Raw genomic sequence first — 24,783 nt, forward strand, 5'->3', positions numbered from 1 at the left:
CTCATAGGCAATCTCATTTAAAGCTCAGGGTCCTCTTCCAAGTTCACTGGTTGTTGGCAGAATTCAGGTCCTCGTGGCTATAGGACTGAGGCCCTCAGCTCCCACAGGGCACATACCATCGTCTGCCACGTGGCCTTCGTCACAAGATGGCAAGTTTGCTTCTTCAGGTGAACAGGAGAGTATCTCAGCTGCTTTGAATCTGATTTCAGTAAGTGCCCAGTCCCTTTTAAAGGTTGATCTGTTTAGGTCTGGCCCACCCCGAACAATTCCTTTTTGATTACCTCAAAGTCAACTGATTTGGGGACTTTCATTATGTTTGCAAAATTCTTCACCTCTGTCACGTAACATAGCCTAATCACAGAAAGGAAATCCTTCAAACTCACAGTCCTGCCCGCACGCAAAGTGAGGGGATTATACAGAGTGTACATCAGGGGGCAGGAACCTCAGGGGCCATCTCAGAATTCTGCCCACCAGTGTATACAATTAATCCTGATGAAACTAATGATGTCAGATTAATTCTCCTAAATCAAGTTACTCACCATACCACTCTTCTCTTAAAATAACCTTCAATAGTTCTGGAAAACACAGAGAAGGAACTTTAAATTCTTTACCCTGATATTCAAGGTCTTTCTCAAACATGACCCAGGCAACATTTTAAACCTTTACTCCAACAAGCCCTGCTCAATGAGCCCTTAGTCACACGCTTTGCTCTGCCCTCCCACGCCCTTTGTGTTCTCTGTATCTGCATTCCTTCTTGCACTCTTCCTCCAGACCTCATTCACTCCTTTCCCTCCTCCTTCTTATTCAAGCCTTTACAGCCTTCAAGATGCTGCATCAACACCCTGGGATAAAACCTTTCCTGACCCTTTTGACTCACACTGAGGTTATCTTCATTTGAATTTGTCCTCAAGTACTGTGGTGGATTGCAAAAAGCAACCGTAATCTTCTCATTCCTGTGTGCAATCATTTGCAATGTGACTTTGCCACTCATCCCATCAAGAGGTGGATTATATTTTTTCACCTCTTGACTCTAGGCTGGGTCCTGTGACTTTCTTTAACCAATGGGACATGAGCAAACCTGACACAAGCAGACACTTTAAAGCATTTGTGCACTGGGGCTTGCCCTCTTGCTGTGCTGGGAACCCTGCTACCACCACCAGGTGACTGAGGTTGGACTACTCTACTGGACGATAAGGGACATCTGGCCAAATAATTCTTGTAGCCCCAAATGACACTGGGCCAACCACCTGGCACCTGAAAAATAATAAATGTCTGGTGTTTTAGGTCATGGAGCTTTGTACCAATGTTTGCAGCAAACTACTCTTTAACAATGAGATTCAAGGTCCTCCTTTTTAACAACATTGCTTTTACTCAGCTTCATTCTAGTATGCTTCCTTGTGAGAAATGTGAATTATAGCTTGCAATGAAGGAACTGTGCAGGAAGCACAAGCTGGTCTTCAATTATCTGGAAATATCCATGGGGGTGGGTCATGAACCTTCTCAAAGATGCTTGGCTTTTAAACAGAGAAGCAATCCATATGTCCATCAACAGATGAATGGATAAACAAAATGTGGTATATCCATACACTGGAATATTATTTAGCCTAAAAAGGAATGAAGTTCTGATACCTGCTACAACATGGATGAATCTTGAAAATGTTATGTGAATTGAAATAGACCAAAAGGACAAATATATAAGGGGGACAAAAAAGTTTTGGAAATAGGTAGTGGTGATGGTTGTACAATATCATGAACATAATTAACGTCACTAAATTGTACACTTAAAAATGGAAAATTTTATGTTATATACATTTTAACACAGCATTTAAATATTAATAATATAATATGCCAAAAACTCTTGAATTATACACTTTAAATGGGTGGATTGTATGGTACGTGAATTATATCTCAATAAAGCTGTTAAAAAGTTTTTTTAAATAAAACAAACAAAAAACAAGAGAAAACACCACCAAAAGTCACCCTTGATTTCACTTTTCTCCTCAGATGGAAACTACGCTGCATACTGCACATCTATTTTCCCTTCACTGCCAGGAAGCTTAAGACCAAGTTTTATGTTCAAGGTCAGCAACTCAGCTGGCACATAGATGTGCTCAAACATAGTATCTATCATCATTCTCATCAAATCAGAGGTTCCGCTTTCCTGTTCAGATCCTTCTATGTGTCTTCCTTTGTCCCATCTCTCGATCTTTGTTAACTAAAATTCATTCAAGTGACTTTTCTCCAGGCCCCCAACAGACCCTAAAGTAAACTGAGATAATGAACCTTTGAGGTCATAGTATTAGCTCTGTAAATATGACACTATAGTCTCAGATGAATAATTAACCCTCAGAGCAAGGAGAAGAGCTCATGCTAAAGAGGAAATAAGAGAACGCAGCGCCTCAAAAGCGGTGAGGATGTCAGCAGGTTAACCAGGATCATTTAAACCACCTTCAACCTATTCCTGGGTAGTACTTTTTTTTTTGTTTTGTTTATTTATTTATTTAATTTTTCCCCCCAAAGCCCCAGTAGATAGCTGTATGTCATAGATGCAAATCCTTCTAGTTGCTGTACGTGGGACACGGCCTCAGCATGGCCCAAGAAGCGGTGCGTCAGTGTGCGCCTGGGATCCGAACCTGGGCCGCCAGCAGCGGAGTGCGCGCACTTAACCGCTAAGCCACAGGGCCGGCCCCTGGGTAGTACTTTTACCACAGAAAAATCAATGGGCTCAAATTTGGTAACAGACAGAAAACAACCATTGGTGACTGACCTTTCATTCTGGGACCATTCCATTAGGACAAACTATTCAAAAATTCCCCAAATGCCCATATTTTCTAACAAATTTTGGAAAACTATATCCCAAAATTCTGAGGAACTTGGCTTTAAGATCATAGGAAAAAGTCAGTCATATAGGAGAAGGAGAGAGAGAACATTCTTAATTCTATACACATACCCAACTTTTTTCATCTCAGAAAAAGCCTGAGTCCTGGGTAAGTACGCTAGTCCCCCAGTTAATCCACCAAACTACTTACTGGTCCAATGAATTGCTATAAAAAGAAGCCTACAAATACGAAACCCAAAACAGATACATTCTATCTCTAGTAATAAAGTTTCTGATGATGTAGTATATAATACCTGTACCTCTTTGACGAGAGAAGTATTCTTACTAGAAAAATCCAATGGGGGGCCAGCCCGGGGGCACAAGCGGTTAAGTGCATGCGCTCCGCTGCGGCGGCCCGGGGTTCGCTGGTTTGGATCCCGGGTGCGCACTGACGCACCACTTGTCAAGCCATGCTGTGGCGGCGTCCCATATAAAGTGGAGGAAGATGGCCATGGATGTTAGCCCAGGGCCAGTCTTCCTCAGCAAAAAGAGGAGGATTGGCAGATGTTACCTCAGGGCCGATCTTCCTCACACACACACAAAAAAATCCATTTGGCTTGCCACTCTAATAAATCAAATTTCCCAATGACAGGAACCATGTTGGTTCTTCCATCCACAGTACAAGTACTTTGTACTTGGATGTGCTATTAATAAATATTTCTTGAACATCACTTTAAAGTCAATCAGACTATAAATTAAAATTTTCACCATAAGTAGATAATGAATGGTAAGAGGCAATACATTAAAGGTGCAATGCTGCTCTAAAAGAGAACATATCCCCTCATATACAAGGATGCCCACTTGGCTTTTCACTGTTGCTGGGACTGTTGGAAAGAAAGAGTGATGGCATCACAGTGTAACAGAAAATTCTAGTGGTGGCATGTGGGTTGGGGAGGCAGGCTGTATGGAAGGTCTGCCCCAACGGCCTCCGTGTCATTCCTATGCCCCTAGCCTTGATTTCTTCATTTTTAAAAGGCGAGATCTACCTTAGTTTGTTACGTAGGTTCCTTCCACTCCTAAAAGAGATTTGATGCTATTAGAGTTATTTTTCATTGCAGAATTGGTTTTCAACAGTTTCCATGTTTTCTACACAATTCCACCTAGTACCTCCAATCAATAATAAAAAATTATACATGAGCTTTCATGAGTTGGATATTATAATAAGTGCTCAAAATGTATAACACTGATGTTGTTCCTATTTAACATTAAAGATTCCAGTGTTCTCATATTTACATTCAGAAAAGGAAAGCTGGCTTAGATATACACTTAGAAGAACTTATTAACTCATATTTAATCGTATGACAAAAATGACACCATGGCAAGGGATATTAGGATTAAGCAAATTAATTAGATACAAAGTTCCTAGCCTCTAAAGCTGAATTCCTAGTAAGTTTAACCGTTTGTCACCTTCTGTGTTACCACAACTTCAAAATGATTTGTTTTCTTAAAAGGCTGGAGGGTAGGGGTGGGGGGAATGACTTATGAATTAACCAGGGATTGTTTGGATATAATTATAAACTGCAAATCACCATGATTTCAATGATATTCAGACTTTTAAAGCTATTTTATAAAAAAAGAAAAGAAAGCAAATTAGACCTTTGCTAAGAGATTATTTATGAGTAAGGAACTTATACATTCATGACTGAGTGTTCGACAATACATTCCCAGTGGAATGATCTCTAAAAATGTCTATAATTAAAAACAGAATAGTAAAAAAAAATTCAATGGCTTACTCTCTTGTTGGTGAGTTAGCGGAGGATTCCTTTTTTGAATCAGGAGAGCTTAGAGTTTGCAAAATACAATTATGTTTTTCGGTGGATAGGGCACCTCTTTCTTGCTCAGAGTGGATTAATTTTAAGGCCTCTATTCCATCTTCTCCCTCCATCTTGTCACTGGGATCTGGCTGTGGTTCTGGACTCTCTAAAATCAGATCATCTTCACTTACGGCAACTGTGAGGTCACTGCTGCTGCTCAGACCTTCCTCTTCCTGCTGTTGCTGCATTTTCCTGAAGGGCTTCTGTGCCTCGGGGTCCCCGTGAGGAGGATGATCTGTAACAGGGGATATGAAGAGACTACTGATCACTAAGTGCAGGGAGAAGCGAGGTAAGACGTTCCACCTCACGGAGTGCGATTATTCATCAGTTAAAACATGTAGAAACAATCTATGATTAATTACAGTATTTAAAAACTCATTAAAAATATTTTATTAAATATATTAAAAATATAACAATGAGTTTAAAAATCAGAGAATTCGCTTGTAAGAATATTTCCACATACATATTTAAGAATTCATTAGAATGGAATTTGTTGGCAAAGTCAGCACTGTACTTTGTTTTTTGACAAAAGATAAAATTAGAGAGTACACTTTGTTCTTACATAAGACCACTACCACCCAGAAAAACTAAATATCAACAAAAATCAGCAAACAATCTCAGCCTCTCACCCCACCTGAGAAACCTTCCTGAGCAGAATGCTTCTCTTGAGAACACTTACTTTCAGATGCACAGTATTCTGAGACTGATATCGGAGCGACTGGTAGTCTGGCACTGTCTTCCTTGACTTCAATATGTTCCCGTGTCAGTATATCTCCCTCTGATGCCCCTGATCTGCTGGAACTGTCACACTTTAAATCAGTGGTTCTGCTCCCTGGACGTAATCTTCCCCGTAACAGGGAATGGAGTTCAGCAGACTTTCTGCTTTCAGATAAATTACTCTTGCCGTGATGTGAGTTGCTTCCTATCTCCAAGCAATGAGTCTCTTCCTCCTCAGACAATGGGCTGGCTGTGACTGGCATTTTCTCATCAATCTGAAGAGATGTCCTTCCATCTATTTTGTCAGACTTATTTAAGCACTGTGTGCCACTATTAGTGCAGACTACATAGCTGTCTGTCACATCACTGCTCTGGGCTGTCTGTTGCTGTGAACATGGGTCAGGAATTGTTCTGAAGTTCTTCGTGGGTTGGGGAGATTTCCGCTCTGTACTAACATCTCCAGTGCTTGAGATGGCTGACATTTGGCGGCCCATAAAGATTGTTGCTGGTTGATACAATCCTCTTGACACAGCTGTCCCCAAGTTAATCCCTGCCTGCATTGCAACCTGCAGCACCAAAAGAGACGTGAGTTAAATGTATTGTGTATGAACAATTAGGTTGTTTAGGTTGTTTTCAGAAATGAAATGAGGTAAAGGAAGCATGACCATTGAAATCAACAGCTACCATGTTTATAAAACTCATGGCTTCCTACAAAACGAATGAGCAAAAAACTGGTATAGTCCATACTCTTTAATTTTAAAAACAGTGTTGGTTCACAAAGCAAATATTGTCAAGGAACTATGGAATCTATATTTTTCAAAAAGAAATGCATACATTGCACAACTATGTGAATGTAATTAACGCCACTGAATTGTACACTTAAACGTGGTTAAAATGGTAAATTTTATGTTATGTATATTTTGCCACAAGCAAAAAAAACAGCTGTGAGTTCTAGCCTCTTTCCTCAGAGATGCTCAGATTTGATGGAGCTAGGAAGGTACCTGATGGAAAAAAAAAAAAGGGAGAGGGAGAGAGAGAGACGCATACAAAGGACTACCAGAGGTTTCAAAACTCTATTTCTGGTATTATGTGTAATATAAAAAACCCTCCAATAATCACATTCGAGATTGCATTAAAATATTCTGCATATGTGCAAACAGCCATAATTTCTAGTCAACCTCAAATAACAACAGTTTTTCCTGAACATCTTCAAATCATTTTAAATACATTTAAAGCAATTTAAATTTACTGGCATGTCTATCAGGAAAATGAACATTGTCTCTTCCTTGAAAAGAGAGAGGGGAGGGGAGAGGTGGAAAAAGAAACAGAAGCAATTGGTTCAGTGGCTTGATCAAGGACACACAGTGGGAAGCAGAACTGGAAGTAACAACCCTGAAGCCTTGAGGAATTTAAGTGCTTTTCTTCCAAAGAGACCAAAGCATCTCCACATATACAGTAGCATTTAGTTCACAGAGCCCTACAGAATAGATGGGGAGACGTATTTGCACCCCTTTTCTGCATATGGAAAAACTGAGGCCCAAATGTTCAGACAGAAAATGCTATAAACACAGCTGCAACAGAATCAGGTGTTGCTTCTCTTCAAATATACCATCTCTTCTATTCCAAAAAATAAAAGAAACAACTTGGATGTTAAAAACAAATGAACAGAGATGTCAGAGAAAATGGTAGAATAAGAACCTCTCAAAATTCTATGTTTCATAAAAGAAACAGTGACACTGGAAAACATCTTCAACACTGGAAAATAACTTAGAATTCCGGAGATTAACCACAGGCTTGCAGCAATCAGGGGAGCATTTACTCAAGAAAAACAACTGAATCTTGGTAGGAACAGTACACTTTATGGTGCTTTAACTTGTCCTATTCTCATTTCCCACTCTTCAGGTCTGCGGTAACTTTGAAAATCCACAGCCTGTAACCCAGCAGTCTAACAGCTACTGGAAGGAGTGGAAAAGAGATGGAATTCCTTCAACGCCCCATTCTCAGAGAACTGTCATTACGTGACTTATCTGGTGGTTTCCTGGAAGGCTACACTCACAAGACTGTCTTTATTTGACTTGACTTGGAGCTCACACAGTGCAAAAAGCCTTCTCCTTGGGGGTATTTGTCAAAAATAATCAGAGACAGGGGCCGGCCCAGTGGTGCAGGCGGTTAAGTGCACACACTCTGCTGCGGCAGCCCGGGGTTTGCCGGTTTGGATCCCCGGCATGCACTGACGCACTGCTTGTCGAGCCATGCTGTGGCGGCATCCCATATAAAGTGGAGGAAGATGAGCACGGATGTTAGCTCAGGGCCAGTCTTCCTCAGAAAAAAGAGGAAGATTGGCATCAGATGTTAGCTCAGGACTGATCTCCCTCACAAAAAAAAAAAAAAAAATCAGAGACAATTGTTTAACATCAAGGCTGTATATAAAAGTTGGGCAGTAGATAACAGTTGGGCAAACAACAGGCTAACCAAAAACCTTAAAAGGAAAAGCTGATTAACAAGATGTCCATAGGGGGCTTTGAAAAGCTCCAACATACTCCTGGAAATCCAGATGGCCACCTGCACCCTCAGGCCTTGGGCATGCTCAGCAAAAGTCCTGAGAAGGGCCTAAGCTCTCACCTCAGGCTTACCCTGAGGCTCTGTGCAAGCACTTAGCAAAGGTCAAGGTGGAATTGTAAACTGTCTGGATGAGGGCTGAAGGTGTGCCTGAAGACACACTCAAAGCCCCTTGTCAAAGACTGTGAAACTTACTGGTTTTAGGCATTTCAAAAAACTCTGTCTAATCATTAGCTGATCACTAATAAGTGAATAGACCCTTCAGTGACCACACATGACAAAAAAATACTTTACATAATTAGTCCAGAAAGTCAGTAAACAAACAGCAACAACAAACTCTGAGAGGAAGAGAATCAGATGTTCAGAGTTGTCATATTTTATTATTTTCAAATGTCCAAATTTTAACAAAAAATTATGAGACATGAAAAAAAACAAGAAAATAAAGCCCATACACAGGAAAAAAAAAAAAAGCAGTCAAAAGAAACTATTCCTGAGGAAGCCCAGATGTTGGACTTACTAGAAAAAGGCTTTAAATTAGCTATTTTAAATATGTTCAAAGAACTAAGGGAAATCATGTCTAAAAAAATAAAGGAAAGTATGAGAACAATGTCCAAAAAGAGATTATCAATAAAGAGATAGAAATTATTAAAAAAAAAAAAGAACCAAATAGAAATTCTGCAGTTGAAAAGTACAATCACCAGAATAAAAAATTCACTAGAAGGGTTCAGCAGCAGATATAAACAGGCAGAAGAAAGTATCAACAAACTTGAATATAAGTCAATTGAGATTATCAGACTGAGGAAAAGAAAGAAAAAAGAATGAAGGAAAATGAACAGAGAGAGATCTGTGGGACACCATCAAGCATACCAGCATAGGCACAATGAAAGTCCCAGAAGGAGACGAGAAAGAAAAAGGTGCAGAAAGAAATTCTGAAGAAATAATGGCAAAAACTTCCCAAATTTGATGAAAAACATTAATCTACACTTTAAAGAAACTCAACAAAGTCCAAGTATGATAAACTCAGAGATCCTTACCTAGATACATCATAATCAAACTATTGAAAGCCAAAGAAAAAGAGAATCTTGAAAGTGAAAACAGAGGAGTGACTCCTCATATATAAGGGATCCTCAATAAGATTAGCAGTTGATGTCTCATCAGAAACCATGGAAGCCAGCAGGCAGTAGGATAACATACTCAAAGTGCTGAAAGAAAAAGACTGTCAATCAAGAATTCTATATCCACCAAAACTTTCCTTCAAAAATGAAGGAGAAATTGAGGTATCCCTTGCTAAACAAAAACAGAGAAAATTTGTCATTACCATACCCGCCCTACAAGAAATACTACAGGGAATCCCTCAGGCTGAAATGAAGGGACACTACACAGTAACTCACATTCATAGTAAGAAATAAATAGCACTAGTAAGGGTAACTACATTGGGAAATATAAAACAAAGCATAAATATATTTTTTGTTTGTAACTCTTCTTCTTCTCCTATATAATTTAAAAGACAAGTGCATCAAGCAGTAATTATAAATCTATGTTGATGAGTAGCATATAAGATATAAAGATTAAGTTTGTATTACAATAACATCGCAAAGGAGTGGGAAAAGAATGGAGCTATATAGGAGCAAAGTTTTTGTATGCTATTTAAATTAAAATGGTATTAATCCAAACTAGATTATTATAAGCTAAGATATTAATTATGACAGCAAGGTACCCACAGCAAAATAAATGACAGAGATTTAAAATGGTATACTAGAAAATATATATTTAGTGCAAAAGAAGGCAGCATGGAGGATTAAAGGAACAAAAAAAGATATATAGAAAACAAAGAGCAAAATGGCAAATGCAAATCCTACTTTTCCGATAATGACATTAAGTTTAAATGGAATAAATACTACCATTAAGGTAAGAGACTGGTAGAATGGATAAAAAACATGATCCAACTATATGCTGTCTAAAGAGACTCATTTTAGATTCAAAGACACAAAGAGGTTCCAAGCAAAGAGACAGAAAAGGGTATATGAACAAAGCCTCATGGAAAAAATATACTATGCAAACAGTAACCAAAAGAAAGCTAGAGTGGCTATATTAATATCAGACAAAATAGACTTTAAGACACAAAATTGTTACTTGAGACAAAGGACATTTTATAATGATAAAAGGATCAGTTTATGACAAATTTATAACAATGAGAAACAGATATCTATACCTATATCTATATATCTACACATATCTTAACAACAAAGCCCTAAAATACCTGAAGCAAAAACTGAGAGAATTAAAAGGAGAAATAGACAATTCAACAATAGTAGTTGGAGACTTCAATACCCCACATTCAATAATGGATAGAACAACTGGATAGAAGATCAATAAGGAAACAGAGGTCTTGAACAACTATAAACCAATGAGACCCAATAGACATATACAGAAGACTCAACCCACCCAACAGCAGAATACATATTCTTCTCAACTGCACATGGAACATTCTATATGTTAGGCCATAAGTGAAGTCTCAATAAATTTAAAGGGATTGAAAGTATGAATTCTGCTGACAATAGAATGAAATTAGAAATCAATAAAGGAAGGAAATTTGGCAAATTCAAAAATATGTGGGAATTTAAAAACACACTCTTAAATAACTAATGGGTCAAAGAAAAAATCACAAGGGAAATTAGAAGATAGTTTGAGATGAATGAAAAGGAAAACACAACATACCAAAACCTATCAGAAGCAGTGCTTAGACTAGGGAAATTCATAGCTGTATGTGTCTATATCAAAAAAGAAGAAAGAACTCAAATCAGTAACCTAAACTTCCATGTTAAGAAATTAGAAAAAGAAGAGCAAATTAAATCCAAAGCAAGCAGAAGGAGGAAAATTATAAAGATTAGAGCAGAAATAAATGAATTAGAGAAGAGAAAAGCAATACAGAAAATCAACAAAACCAAAAGTTGATTCTTTGAAAAGATCAACAAATTGAGATACCTTTAGCTAGACTGACAAATAAATAAATAAATAAATAAATAAATAAATAAATAGAGAGAAGATTTAAATTACTAAGTAAATCAGAAATGAAAATGGGTACTATGTTACCTACCTTACAGATATAAAAAATATTATAAAGGCATACTAAAAATAATTGTATGCCAACAAATTAGATAACCTAGATGAACTGGACAAACTCTTAGATGGACACACACTAACAAAATCTACTCAAGAAGAAATAGAAAATCTAAATAGGCTTATAACAAGTTAAGCAATTGAATTAGTAATCAAAAAACTTCCCCTAAAGAAAAGTCCAGGACCAAAGGCTTCACTGGTGAATTCTACCAGACATTTAAAGAATAGTTAACACTAATCCTTCATCAACTCTTCCAAAAGCAGGTGAGGAAGAAATACTTCTCAACTCATTCTATGAGGCCAGTCCCTAACACTGAAACTAGACAAAGATGTCTCAAGAAAATTACAGACCAATATTTCTTATGAATATAGATGTAAAAAATTTCAATAAAATACTAGCAAACCAAATTCAGCAACATATAAAAGGGATTATACACCATGATCAAGGAGGATTTATCCCAGCAATGCAAAGTCGGTTCAACATATGACAATCAAGTAATGTAACATACCATATTAATAGAATAAAAGACAATCCCTCTGAATAATTATCTCCATAGACACAGAAAAAGCATTTGACAAAATCCAACGTGTTCATGATAAGAAAAAAACACTCAACAAACTAGGAATAGAAGGGAACTCCCTCAACTTGATAAAATGCATCTAAGAAAAACCCACAGCTAACATCATAGTCAACGGTGAAAGATTGAAAGCTCTCTCCCTATGATTCAGATTAACACAAGAATGTCTGCTCTCATCACTTCTATTTAACACTGTACTGCAGATTCTAGCCAGGAAGTATGACAAGAAAAAGAAACGAAAGGCATCTAAACTGCAAAAGAAAAAGTAGTCACGTGCTGAATAATGATGTTTCAGTCAATGACGCACTGCACATATGACGGTAGTTCCAAAAGACTAGTACCATATAGCCTAGGTGTGTAGTAGGCTATACCATCCAGATTTGTGTAAGTACACTCTATGATGTTTGCACAACAGTGAAATTGCCTAACAATGCATTCCTCAAAACATATCCCCATCGTTAAGTGATGCATCACTGTAAATCTATCTCTATTTGAAGATAACGTGATCTTATATAAAGGACTCCACAAGGAACAAACAGAGCTAATAAACAAGTTCTGCAAGGTTGTAGGATACAAGATCAATATATAAATAGAAATAATGTACTTCTATACATTAGCAATAAACAATCTGAAATTGACATCAGAAAACAATTCCATTTACAATAGCATCAAAAAGAATAAAATACAACAGAATAAATTTAACAAAGAAGTGCAAGACAAATACACTGAAAACTATAAAACATTGAAGAAAAAAATTAAAGGAGACCTAAACAAATGGAAACACATTCTGTGTACAAGCAATGTAAGACTTAATATTGATAAGACAACAATACTCCTAAACTGATCTACAGATTCAAAGCAATCTCTATCAAAATCCCAGCTGGCATTTTTTCAGAAATTGACAAGCTGATACTAAAATTCATATGGAAATACAAGGGACCTAGAATAGCCAAAAAAATCTTCCACAGAAGTGCAAAGTTGGAGGACTCACACTTCCCAATTTCAAAACTTACTACAAAACTAGAGTAATTCTAGTCTGTACTGGTATAAGGACAGACATACAGATGAATGAAACAGAACTGAGAGTCCAGAAATAAATCCATGCATCTAAGTCAATTGATTTTTAAGACATCATCTTTTTAGAGCAATTTTAGGTTCAAGGGTAGAAGGGGCTGGAATTGGTTATTTCCTTTTCTCCACATAGAAGCCTAGGGCCTTCTGGAGTTGGGTATTTCCCTTCCCCTAGATCAGTTAGGCTCTGGTTAAATAGCTTCTCCTGAGGGCAGATACTGCTAAGAACAGAATGCTCTAGTGCATTTCAAAAATGGTTCCTTTTCCCCATTCCTCTACCTGAATTATGAGGGAATTTTTCTCCGATGTTCACTGTGAGGACCTGTAAACTCACAAAAGAGGGGAGTCTCCCTATGACTAGTCCCCCTGGAGTTTTTAATCTCTTGAACCTATTTACACTGAGCCTCCAGCAATTTGTCAGTTACAGTTGAGGTTTCTCTCTCTCAGCACTGGTTATTGTAGAGGTTTCAGCTCTGTTCTGGTAAGTTGTGTTTTCTCTATGCACCTGGCAGTCCCTCCAATTTTAGGAGTAGTGGACTGCCCTATGATCTCACTTCTCTGACAGACTGAAGAAGAGTTGCTGATTTTTTGGTTTGTTTGTGTTTTTACTTGTTAGGATGGAGTGGTGACTTCTAAGTTTCTTACTTGTTGGACTGGCAAAGAGACTATATTGCAATTTTAACAGCTGCATATTATCCTGTTCTATAGATGCACCATAATTTATTTAACCAGTCTCATTTTGATGGACCTTGGTTTGTTTCCCACCATCTACCACTGCAAACCATGCTGCAACAATATCCTTGAGTGTATGTCTATCTGCAAACGTGACAATACTAGTGGGACAGCTTCCTAGAAATAAAATTGTTGGGTCAAGATTGCCTTAGAGGATATTGCAATTTCACCATCCAAAGAGGCCATTACGTCATTCCTAAGAGTTTTCCATTATACCATATGGTTTAATTAGCAAAATTATATTAATCAACATTCTGATTTATCAATATGAACAGTATTTGTGATACAATGTGTCTTCTATTCCTTTTGTAATTGAAAAGCTGATATAATAACAAAGACAAATTTTAAAACAGGCAAAAATCACCTATTACCAGTACCCTAATGTAACAACTACTTTCATTTTTCCTGTTCTCAAAATAAGTTATTTATAAAGATGGCTCCAAGTGATGTGCTACTGTGCTTGAGCTTCAGCTGGCTGCATGTGAGGACTCAGAGTAGGTACACAATAGCGGTCATTTAGTGAAGACCTGAGGCAAATCAGTGACCAGACTTGTGAGTTTGGAAGGCCCTGGATATTTCACTTTCAAGACTCATTTAGGGAGTGTTGATGAACCAATACCAGAGAAATTACTAACCCAGCTCAGGGAGTACACAGCAGTCCCTCCCTCTTTGTTGGTCTGTTAAAGGCCAAGACATAAAGCAAAGGTGTAGGCCTGTCTCAGAGATGAGAAAGCCACCTGGGAGGGCCAAAGGAAGTGCCTTGAGTTACTCCTTGCAACCAGTAGTTCTCAAACTCCTCTGACCCACTAAGAGAGGCAGAAGACTCCAGGCCCATTTCCACTGGACAAAGAATGCAGAGAGCCAAGAAGCGGAGAGAAACAACAAGAGTCTAAATGGTAACCTGTGCGATCAACAAAAGTAGCACAAAACCATGATTTAACTTACAGTAAACGCTTCCGTAACCACAGGAACTGAAAACAATGACCAATTCAAAAAAGCACTGTTAACAGTGGGTACTTCCTAAAAACAGGAGAAGTTACAATTCTCTGTGATAGCAAGTAGTTATTAAGTGCCATTTTGCCAAGAATTCCAGACTTTTTAGAATATGGAACTCTGGGTCCTCAACAAACTCTAGTAATACACTAATTAATGAGAACATTATATTTTAGTGGCATGTAATAAATCAGGAGTTATAAAAAGATTACCCTTAATTATGCATAAAAATCAGTCTGGTGCATTATTCCCCCATAAGGATCAAAGGAGGCAACTTGTATTTGAGGATCTGCTGAGACCCAATAGGAATAAATAGAAAATTATTTAGGAGACTCAATAGGGAAAAAAGTTCTACTTTTTTGGAGGGGGAGAGGGGTAACTTTTTATTTTGATATAACTTCAAACTTACAGAAAAGTTGCAAGAATCATACAAGAAACTTCCCTAATACTCTTTAGCTGGATTTAACAATTGTTTATGTTTTGCCCCATTTATTTTATCATTCTCTCTCCCTCTACATACATGCATGTGAGTATGTTTATATATATGCATACTATTTTTTCCTGAACCATTTGAAGGTAAGTTACAGACATCTTCCCTCTCTCCCCCTAAACAGTTCAGTATGTATTTCCAAATGTCCACAGGGACATTCTCTTTCATGAGCAGAGTTCAATGATTAAAATCAGGAAATTTTACATTGATACAATCTTATTTTTCATTCCACAGTCCACATTCAGATTTTGTCAATTGGCCCAACAATCTCCTTTGTAGCCAACTTTTTTCCAGGTTCAGGATCCAATCTAGGGTCATGTCTCTTAAATTTCTTTTAATCTGGAACAGCTCCTCAGTCTGTCTTTGTCATTCTTGACCTTGACATCTTTTTAAGAATATAGGCTGGCTACTTTGTAGACTGTCTCTCAATATGTGTTTGACTGATGTTTCCTCATGGTTACATTCTGGTTATGCATTTTTGGCAGGAAGACCGCAGAAGTGTGTTTCTAGTTTTCAAGTGACAGGAATAACACTTTCATAAAGTAAGTTTTTTTTTTTCTTTTGTGAGGAAGATGGGCCCTGAGTTAACATCTGCCAATCCTCCTCTTTTTGCTGAGGAAGACTGGCCCTGGGCTAACGTCCATGCCCATCCTCCTCCACTTTATATGGGACGCCGCCACAGCATGGCTTGACAAGCGGTGCGTCGGTGCGCGCCCGGGGTCCGAACCAGCGAACCCTGGGTACTGCAGCGGAGCGCGCGCACTTAACCGCTTGTGTCACCAGGCCAGCCCCGATAAACTAAGTTTATTGGGAGGGAAATTAACTTCCAATCTTTCTCCTATCAAACAAAATAGTTAGAAATATTCCCTTAAAAACTTGGCTTAAAAAAAACAAAAAACAAGACTGACAACAATGTAATATCATTTTATACCCATTACATTAAATTTTTTTAAATTAAAATTATAACACTCAATCCTGGACTGGGTCCTGGAACAGCAAAGAGGCATTAATAGAAAAACTGGTGAAATCTGAATAAAGTCTGGAGTTTAGTCAATAGTGATGTACCTATGTTGGTTTCTTAGATTTGACAAGTGTGGCACTATAATGTAAGAGGTTAACAATGGCGGACACTGAGTAAGGAATTCAAGGGAAATCTTGATATTATCTTTGCAGCTTTTCTGCAAACCTAAAATTATTCTAGAATGAAAAGTTCACTTAAAAAATTATAACCCCCAGTACTGATGAATGATAGGTAAAATAGAAGCTCTTGCATTCTTGGTAGCAGAATAAACAGGCAGAATCCTCTTGGAAAAGAGTCAGACATTAAGGGTCCTAAATATCCTTGTTGCCTTTGATTCTATAATTCTACATGGAAACATTGTAAGGAAATAAACCTAACAGAAAAAAAAGCTACGTGGACAAACAAGTTCATTTGCAGCATTATTTATAATCATGAAAAGTTGGAAGCGACCTATATGACAACAAAATAGGCAAGATTAGGAAGTCATAAAAATGAGGCAAATGAAGACTATGTCACATCAAGGGAAATGCTGAAATATGGTAAATGAAAAAAAAATTATATATTCAGTATGCTTATACCTATGTAAAGATCAATCTAAACACAGGAAAAAGAAATTACCCAAAATCTGTTTGTAAAGGATTATGCCAGGAAAATGAACATTGTCTTCTTGGCTTTTTTTCCCCAAATTTAACAAATTTAACTTAATTGAAACTGTTAAAAACAGTTTTATTGAGACATAATTCACAGATCATACAATTCATCTTTTTAAACTATATAGTTTAGCAGTTTTTTAGTTTATTCACAAAGCTGTGCCACTATCACCACAATCAATTTTAGAACATTTTCATCATTCCAGAAAGAAACTCCATACCCTTTAGCAATCACTCCCCATCCTCCCCAACCTCCAGCCCTAGCAACCACTTACCTTCTGTCTCTAAAGATTTGCCTCTTCTGGACATTTCATATCAATAAAATTATACAATAGGTGTAATAGGTGGTCTTTTTTGAGTGGCTTTTTTCTTTTTCGTTTTTTTGGTGAGGAAGATCGGCCCTGAGCTAACATCTGTTGCCAATCTTCCTCTTTTTGCTGAGGAAGATTAGCCCTGAGTTAACATCTGTCCCCATCTTCGTCTGTTTTGTATATGGGATGCCACCATAGCATGGCTTGATGAGCAGTGCATAGGTCTGTGCCTGGGATCCAAACCTGCGAACCCGGCGGCGCCAAAGCAGAGCGCGTGTACTTAAGCGCTACACCACTGGGCCAGCCCCTGACTGGCTTTTTTCACTCAGCATAACGTTTTCAAGGTTTATCCATGCTGTAGCAGTTATAAGTACTTCCGTTTAACGGCCAAATAATATTCCATTGCATGGATATACCACATTTTGTTTCTCCATTTATCAGATGATGGACATTTGAGTTGTTTCCACTTTTTGGCTGTTATGAATACTGCTGCTTTGAAATTTGCACATAAGATTTTGTGTGCATGTTTTTACCTCTCTTGAGTATATACCTAGGTGTGGAGTTGCTGGGTCATATGGGAACTATATTGAACATTCTGAGAAACTGCCAAACTGTTTTCCAAAGTGGCTGTACCATTTTACATGCCCACCAGCAATACTTTAAACTTTTATAACAAAAAATGTACAAGAAATCTGCAAAAATTAACTCCTGCTCACCATAAGGTAATGCTACATTTGAACGGGCTCAACATTTGCAAAGTAAAATATTGGCTCTAGCGAAATACAAGCTGGGCTTTTGCAGGTTGGCAGATTTCCCACTTGCCGAGAACAGGCACAAAGACAGGCGTCTCTTTTCTTTTTTAAAATAGTCTGTCAGTTGGTTTGCTTAGCAACAGGAAATAGGGTGGTCTTGAATCTTAAAATTCTGAACATAATTATGCGTCTTCTCAAAGCAGTTTCTGAACCAGGGAAGCTGAAGAGAGAATGTCGCGTTTCACATTATTGTTGACACTAGAATAATATTAGGAATTGACAGGTTTTTGAGAGACAGATGTTATTGCCGAAAGAAGGATCGTGTATCAGAATTTAAGGATCTGACATAATGATCAACTTTTTTACGCCTTCCTATTACTTTCTGTAGTTGAGTGCTTGAGGTAAATCTATAATCAAAGATTTTAGTTCAGTTCTTCCTTTTCCTGTCACAGTTACCCATCTGCAATTTCTTAAAAAATATTGAGAGTTGGGCAAAGTGATAGCAAAGCAAACAAACACAACTGAAAATACTTATTAAGGAACAGAAGGTAACTTCTTCAATCAGGCATTCCTCTTTGCTGGAGGAAAAGAGGGGACATATATAAGGAGATATCAGCAAGTTTAGAATTATTGTAATGATGTCTCGGTTAATAATTACTAACCGGAATTTTCAAAGCAAGAGGATCTTGACCACTACTGTACTTTGAAAAAATATTTGTTATACTTCGTTTTACAATATGCTGAGGAAATTTTAATTTTTTCTTAATATATTTTTTCCCCAGACAAGGGAATTGGGAAGCATCAAGGTGAATGTAGAATGGAAACAGAGCTGTCAGACTAAATTTTCAGCTTTTCACACAGTATAATTATCACTTTTTAGTTTCCACATAAACAAGTCCTTAAATTACATTAAGAAGATTTCAAAAATATCCCTTAATAAAAACACATATAACAATCCTGAAGGAATTATTTTACTTTACCATGTGTTATAAACTGAATTGTGCTGGCCCCAAATTCTTATGTTGAAGCTCCAATCCCCAATGTGACAGGGCCTTTAGGGAGGTCATTAAGGTTAAATGAGGTCATAAGGGTAGAGCCCTAATCTGATAGGACTGGTGTCCTTAGAAGAGGAAGAGACAGCAGAGATCGCTCTCTCTCCACGCACAGGCACAGAGGAGAGGCCATATGAGGACACAGAGGAGGGTGGCCACATGCAACACAAGGAGAGAGGCCTCACCAGAAACCAACCCTGCTGGCACCGTGCTCTTGGACTTCCAGCCTCCAGAAGAGGGAGAAAATACATTTCTGTTGTTTAAGCCACCCAGTTTGTAGTATTTTGTTATGGCAGCCTGAGCCAACTAAGACACCACACCAATGTGATTTGTAACTGTTCTTTCCTTTTTGCCACTGTGACAGATTATAGACACAACCAAATTTTCTCAACTGAGGCCACAAAGAGATGTCTCTGGCCATTAAATCCAATAGTCATTGGAACTATCTAAATTTTAAAATGGATCCATTAAATTTAGGCTTCAAAGGATGTATTCTAAGTTATTTTGTAGGATAAATCACTATAAAATCAATATATTATGAGTTGTTACCACCAGGGGGCTTTACTTCCCATTTCTTTAATTCATAGCTAGCCTCTCTACCCCCATAGCTGGCCTCTCCACTATCCTAGATCAGCGGCAAGAAGCCAGGACCAAAGTATGGCTAACCTAGTGGAGAATAAAGATGGTGATGATGGTGACAGTGGTAAGAGTGGTGGTGACAAGATCAGTGAACATTTGTCAAGCACTTACCAGATGTCAAGCAGATATCTATTACCTTTTTTAATCTTCAAAACAACCATTATTATTATCCCCACTCTTACAAGATTTAGCAAGGTTGAACAATTTGCTCTCTGTCACAGGATTCAAACCCAGACACAAGCACTCCAGTGCCCATTTCTTATGCTACAATTCTCAAAACTGAATCATTTAAACTCAAATTGTGTTACTGAACCATAGCTTTTTTGAAAAAATAAATAAAAATCCCTAATAATGAATCTGAAGTCTATGTCTAATTTCTTAGTAAATACAACCAGTACAAAACCAGATCTACTAAAATAGACTCTAAGTGGAACTTGTACCTGATAAATAAAATCAAGTCCCTGTAGGGTAAATGGGAAGAGTAGAAAAGCAGACAGAAGCTTCAGGAGAAATTCAGCATTCCTAAATTGTACCAGTAGGTGATTTTCCAAAAATGATGGAACATTTTTTGTTCAACATTTTCCCCAATAACTCTAAGCCAAAGCAACTGCCTTCATCAAAACAATACAAGTTAAGTCTTGGTTTCAAGTAAAGAACAGAAGCTTAACAAGTGTCTGAGAATATCAAGGCAACAGCTCATTCTTTTATAATACAATTTAATATGCCCTGTATCTGCTTGGAAATTCCCAAATAGGGTGACTCAGGATATAACTATGTCTCTTAGAGTTCCCTGTTCACTAAAGAATTACCACAGAGAGACAGAACACCAACTCCATTTTCTAATTCTGAGAGACCTGAGTAAAGATAAAAGCAACTCATACTCTACCACAATTAAAAAAGCAATCTCATCCACAGGCAGGCTCCTTTTTCCTAAAATGGATTAACCACCTGTCCATTCCTTCCTCATATATTTAATTTTTTTTCACTATATTAACATTATTAAATTAACTAGAGCTTCTATTCCTAGAGCATAGATTACCAAAAGTTGGATGGCTGGGATAAAGTATATATGGCTATTAACTGTGATGGTTATTGCTAGATTCCTTTCCAAAAAAAGTTCTAGGCACTAACATTTTTTTTCAGACTATATGAAGCAGGCTGTCCTTTTCTACTAATACAGTATTTCATAGAATATAAGTACACAAAGTTTGGAAAGTCTTCTAAAGAACAAGAAATCAATATTTGTTCTCCTGTGGAGGCCTCTGTAATCCCTTGTACTATCAAAAGGAGAAAAGAAACTGTTACTCACAAAATTTATCTGCCTCATGCAAAATCGACTTATGTTTCCTTTTCCCATTCTCGTTCACTTTTTCTCTCTTCCCCATCACTCCACTGTAAGATGTGCACCTATATGTATGAACACAGCTTTCTCACTTGTAAGAGCCTTGACACCTAACACACTTGTCCCATAATTTCACCACAGAGAAGGCGAAAGGAACGATAGTTGGGTAGCCAAACATTTCCACAAAAGGTAAGACTTTATTGTTATTTTCTTTCTTGACTACGAGAGAAGCTAAATCCCTTAAAGAAAGTCTCCCTCTCATCATTTTCCTAAGTGAAATCTTTCTTCCAGTAACTGAAAAGTGAGTAGATATATTTATTAATTAAGGCTCTGAACCAGTCTGCTGAGATTTGCTCTTCTACCGACCAGTTGTGTGACCTGGGAACAAGTTACCTAACTTCTTTGGCCTCTGTTTCTTAATCTGTAAAATGGGTACAAAAATAGTTCTTACTTTGTAAGGTTGTTGCAATGAGAGTGTGTATATGTTTATGTTTGTGTGTATATTTATAAATATTTATATACACACACATATAAAGACCTTAGTACCTGAAACACAGTAAGACCAATGTAAGTGTTAGCTGTAAATCTGAGCCACATTCCCCACTACCCACCTGGAAGGCACCCCTAAAAGGAAGCAGGATGTGGAGAGTTCAAACTTCATTTGCCCTCTAACTCCATGTGAAATGGGAGGCGTGCACACCTGGCTCAAAGAGAATAGCTGTCTCCTCTCCCTCTTTGAAGTCAGCGGGCCATTCTCACTCACCAGGTGTAGCAGGGGAAGGGGCCCTGGGCCCTGCCCCACGGGAGCTCATGGTCTAGCGAGCCTGGAGAGAAGAGCAGTTACTACCCTCTCCTGAAAACAGGCCTGCAGATCTAGTTTTAGGGCCAGGACTTGAAAAACTGTTTGTGTATTCAGTTTAATTTCTAATTGTTTTCTGAATAGAAACACACATGAATTAAAAGCTATTAAGATAAAAGAGGTCCAGCTGAACACAGAGAGACTACCTTTCGACTTGTCATCGCTCTGGGTCAAATGAAGTCACATCTTTGAGGATGGCAGAGCTGAGGGGTCACCATCCCCATGAAGGCACAATGGCTTGGTATTAGAAACCTGGGCAACCGCTCAGAGCCGCACATTAGGGAGATTCTTGTGCACTGTGTATAACTGAGCAGTGATTCAAGGGGACTGTTGGTGAAGGAAGCACTGTGGGCCAGCAAGGATAAGAAACTGAGGCTTATACAGACAACTTTAAGTAAGAACCCAACTCCTTCACCCCCTTCCCCTACTGTTCTTTCCTGTAGCAAGTATGACAAGGCCAGGCCCATATCCCTGGGGCCCTCACCACCCCAGTACATGCCCACAGTGTCCTCCTACAAGCACCCATGCCTCCTGGCCGGAGCACTTCCCTCGCTGCTGTGCAGCTGCCAGAAGTGGAGCCAGGCACAACACTCAGTCAGTGACAGACGGGAGGGGAAGGGTAAACGCCTCCCTTTCCCACCCCCGTGTGCAATAACTCTGAGGCATGTTCTACAGTCTTCCAAGGTTCCGTAAGGGGACTGAGCTCCAGCTGCTCACAGAGGTAACCTACTCAGTCACACTCTTTATCGGCCCTGTCACTTTCCTCTCTCCTCTATTTGGGATTTTTGGGACCACCTCCTACATAAACTACTTATACTCAAATCCTTGTCTCAGGATCTGCTTCCCGGCAATTCCAACCTAAGTCATTTCCTCTTTAAATATGGGCACTTCAGGATAGTCTTATGACTCCTTTCCCCTTGCCAGGATGTTTATTTTAACCAGGTGTCCCCTCCAGAACACGGGTCACTTCACCCCTTGGAGATAAGCCTGGGCTCTACAGTGGCTGCCTTGGTCTTATGAATACTACTCAGATCCTGGGAGCTGCAGGCTGTCCTCTCAGGATGGAACTCTTCCCACTGTGTAACGCTGGGGTGTCTTCGTCTGGTGCGTCTCCTGCTGTGGGGCTTCTTCCGCTCACAGCTCTACCACCTCTCCTGACATGGCTCAAATCCACAGCCAAAGCCACTGCAAAGCCACTGCACACTAGGCACACATCTGTCTTCTTGCTTGAAGTTTTCTTCAGTGGAGCTTGAAGGTATTTCTTCTCTCCAAAAAAGCCAACTCAAATGGATGCTCCTTTTATTGGAAATGTGAGCAGTTTAGAGATGGGCACTCTGCTTTTCACGGCTCACCTGATTCAGCTGGAATATTACAGCACTAAGGGAGACCATTTCACTAGCTCCCAGAGTTAGATAAAAATGCAGAATCTAAATAAATAATTGAAATATTTCACATGATGTAGCTAGGATGTTTTTATCTGATCAGGAATTCCTCCCAACTTTTGAAGAGCCTTTCACCCATGCTCACTTATAAGGCAGTGCAGCAAGATGGCTAACAGTATGGCTGCTGGGGCCAAATGGTCAGGGTTTGATTTTTGCCTCTGCCTAGCTGTACAGTCTTAGACAAGTTAACTTACCCCTCTGAGGCTCCCTATAAAATGAGGATAACAACAGTATCTACCTCCAGGATTGCTGAGAAGATTAAACGAGTGGGCCCTCAATTCAGTGACTGGCATCCTTATAAGAAGAGATGAGGACACAGAGACATGGAGGGAAAAAGATCATGTGAAAGACATAGGCAGAGATTGGAGATCTGCTGCCACAAGACAGGGAAGCAGGAACCACCAGGAGCTGGAAGAGGTGAGGGAGGGTTCTCTGCTGTGTGTAAACTGTGTGTCAATTGTAGGCCTCTCCCTTTGTTCTCACTCAAACCATAAAACCTAACAGTACCTTGTCTTAAAAATTCTGATTATCATGTGGCTTATCATATGGCTATCCTGAAGATCATGGACCATGCCCGATGCCATCATTTAAATTTCTCAGGTCCACAGTTATCACCCCTGAACTCCTTCATTTTTCATTGTAACTCACTGAAATCACAGTCTCCATCTAAGAATCAGTAAGGAATAATTTTAAATGTATGGGAGAGAAAACCCAGCTAAATTTAACTTAAAATAATTTAACAATATAAGAAGAAGGAAGAAAAGAGTCAATGAGGGAAGAAATCAGCTCTTGGTAACGAGACTTGAGGAGTAGATTGTGTCCAGGCACAGAGATGCAGCATACAAATGAGGGGGCAGGTCTTGTCCTGACCGTCCCTGATGCCCACCCCTACTCTGCTCTCCTCCCAGGTGGCCTCAAACCCTGTCAGCGGCTCCTACACTGTGACCTCGCTCAGCTCCACTCCCCAGAACTCCAGGTCTGGCAAGTAAGAACCCCGTGTATACCCAGCTCCTCCTCCTGTTCCATAAAGGGTCCTGTGCCTGGATCCTGCTGGACCAGAGAGGGCCATTTGACACCCCATTGCTAGGACATTGGGGATTTGGAATATGCAGATTAGCTCACACTGAGGAATTAGAACACCCTAGTCCTAGTGAGGAGTCAGCCCCACACCAAAGCTGTGGGCTCTGGGACGGAGCCATCACTGTGTTAAATCCAGAGGCCACTGTCAGGAGGCACAAGGCACAGCCGTCCACCTCCACTCCCTCTCTGCCCTTCTGTTTCTCAGTCACTCTTTGACCCTCTGAAATAGGCTTCCTTCCCCATGACTGCTAAGACTGCTCTATCAAAGCTCTTCGAGAAAGTCCAGAAAATTCCAGATCCTTCCAAAACCACCTCAGTCCTTTTCCTTCCTGACCCAGTGAAAGATCCCCCCATCTCACTTCTGTAACTTGACCCTTTTTGGTTAATTTCAGGTGTCAACTTGACAGAGCTAAGGGATGCCCAGAAAGCTAGTTAAGCATTATTTCTGGATGTGTTCACACGGCTGTTTGTGGAAGAGATTAGCATTCAATTCCATAGACTATGTAAAGAGGCCCACCCTCACCAGTCTGCGACCTGATACTACCACAAATACGCAGGCAAAAGATAAGTTCATCAAATACCATAAGAAACTGCAGTAACAATTCAGAGCAGAAGGAAATGACAAATCTCCAGAAACCAACCTTGAAGTCACAGAAATTTACAATCTAAATGACAGAGAATTC

The 24,783-nt window shown here is 39.0% G+C and overlaps 1 protein-coding gene and 1 long non-coding RNA gene across 2 annotated transcripts in view; one reads left to right on the top strand and one right to left on the bottom strand.

Annotated features, from left to right (window-relative positions):
* Positions 1-5,969, bottom strand: part of LOC131402511 (centrosomal protein kizuna-like) — a 66,830-nt gene extending 60,861 nt beyond the window's left edge. Inside the window, 2 exon segments of the mRNA XM_058537226.1 lie at positions 4,612-4,927; positions 5,372-5,969. Coding sequence (XP_058393209.1) covers positions 4,612-4,927; positions 5,372-5,969 — 914 coding nt within the window.
* A 7,992-nt stretch (positions 5,970-13,961) lies between these two features.
* Positions 13,962-23,363, top strand: LOC131402520 (uncharacterized). The gene is made up of 3 exons (XR_009218741.1): positions 13,962-14,021; positions 20,861-20,908; positions 23,265-23,363. It is a non-coding gene; the product is annotated as an uncharacterized LOC131402520 (long non-coding RNA).
* Positions 23,364-24,783: the final 1,420 nt, after the last annotated feature.

This window comes from Diceros bicornis, unplaced genomic scaffold (assembly GCF_020826845.1).
Source record: "Diceros bicornis minor isolate mBicDic1 unplaced genomic scaffold, mDicBic1.mat.cur scaffold_122_ctg1, whole genome shotgun sequence".
Lineage (NCBI taxonomy): Eukaryota > Metazoa > Chordata > Mammalia > Perissodactyla > Rhinocerotidae > Diceros > Diceros bicornis.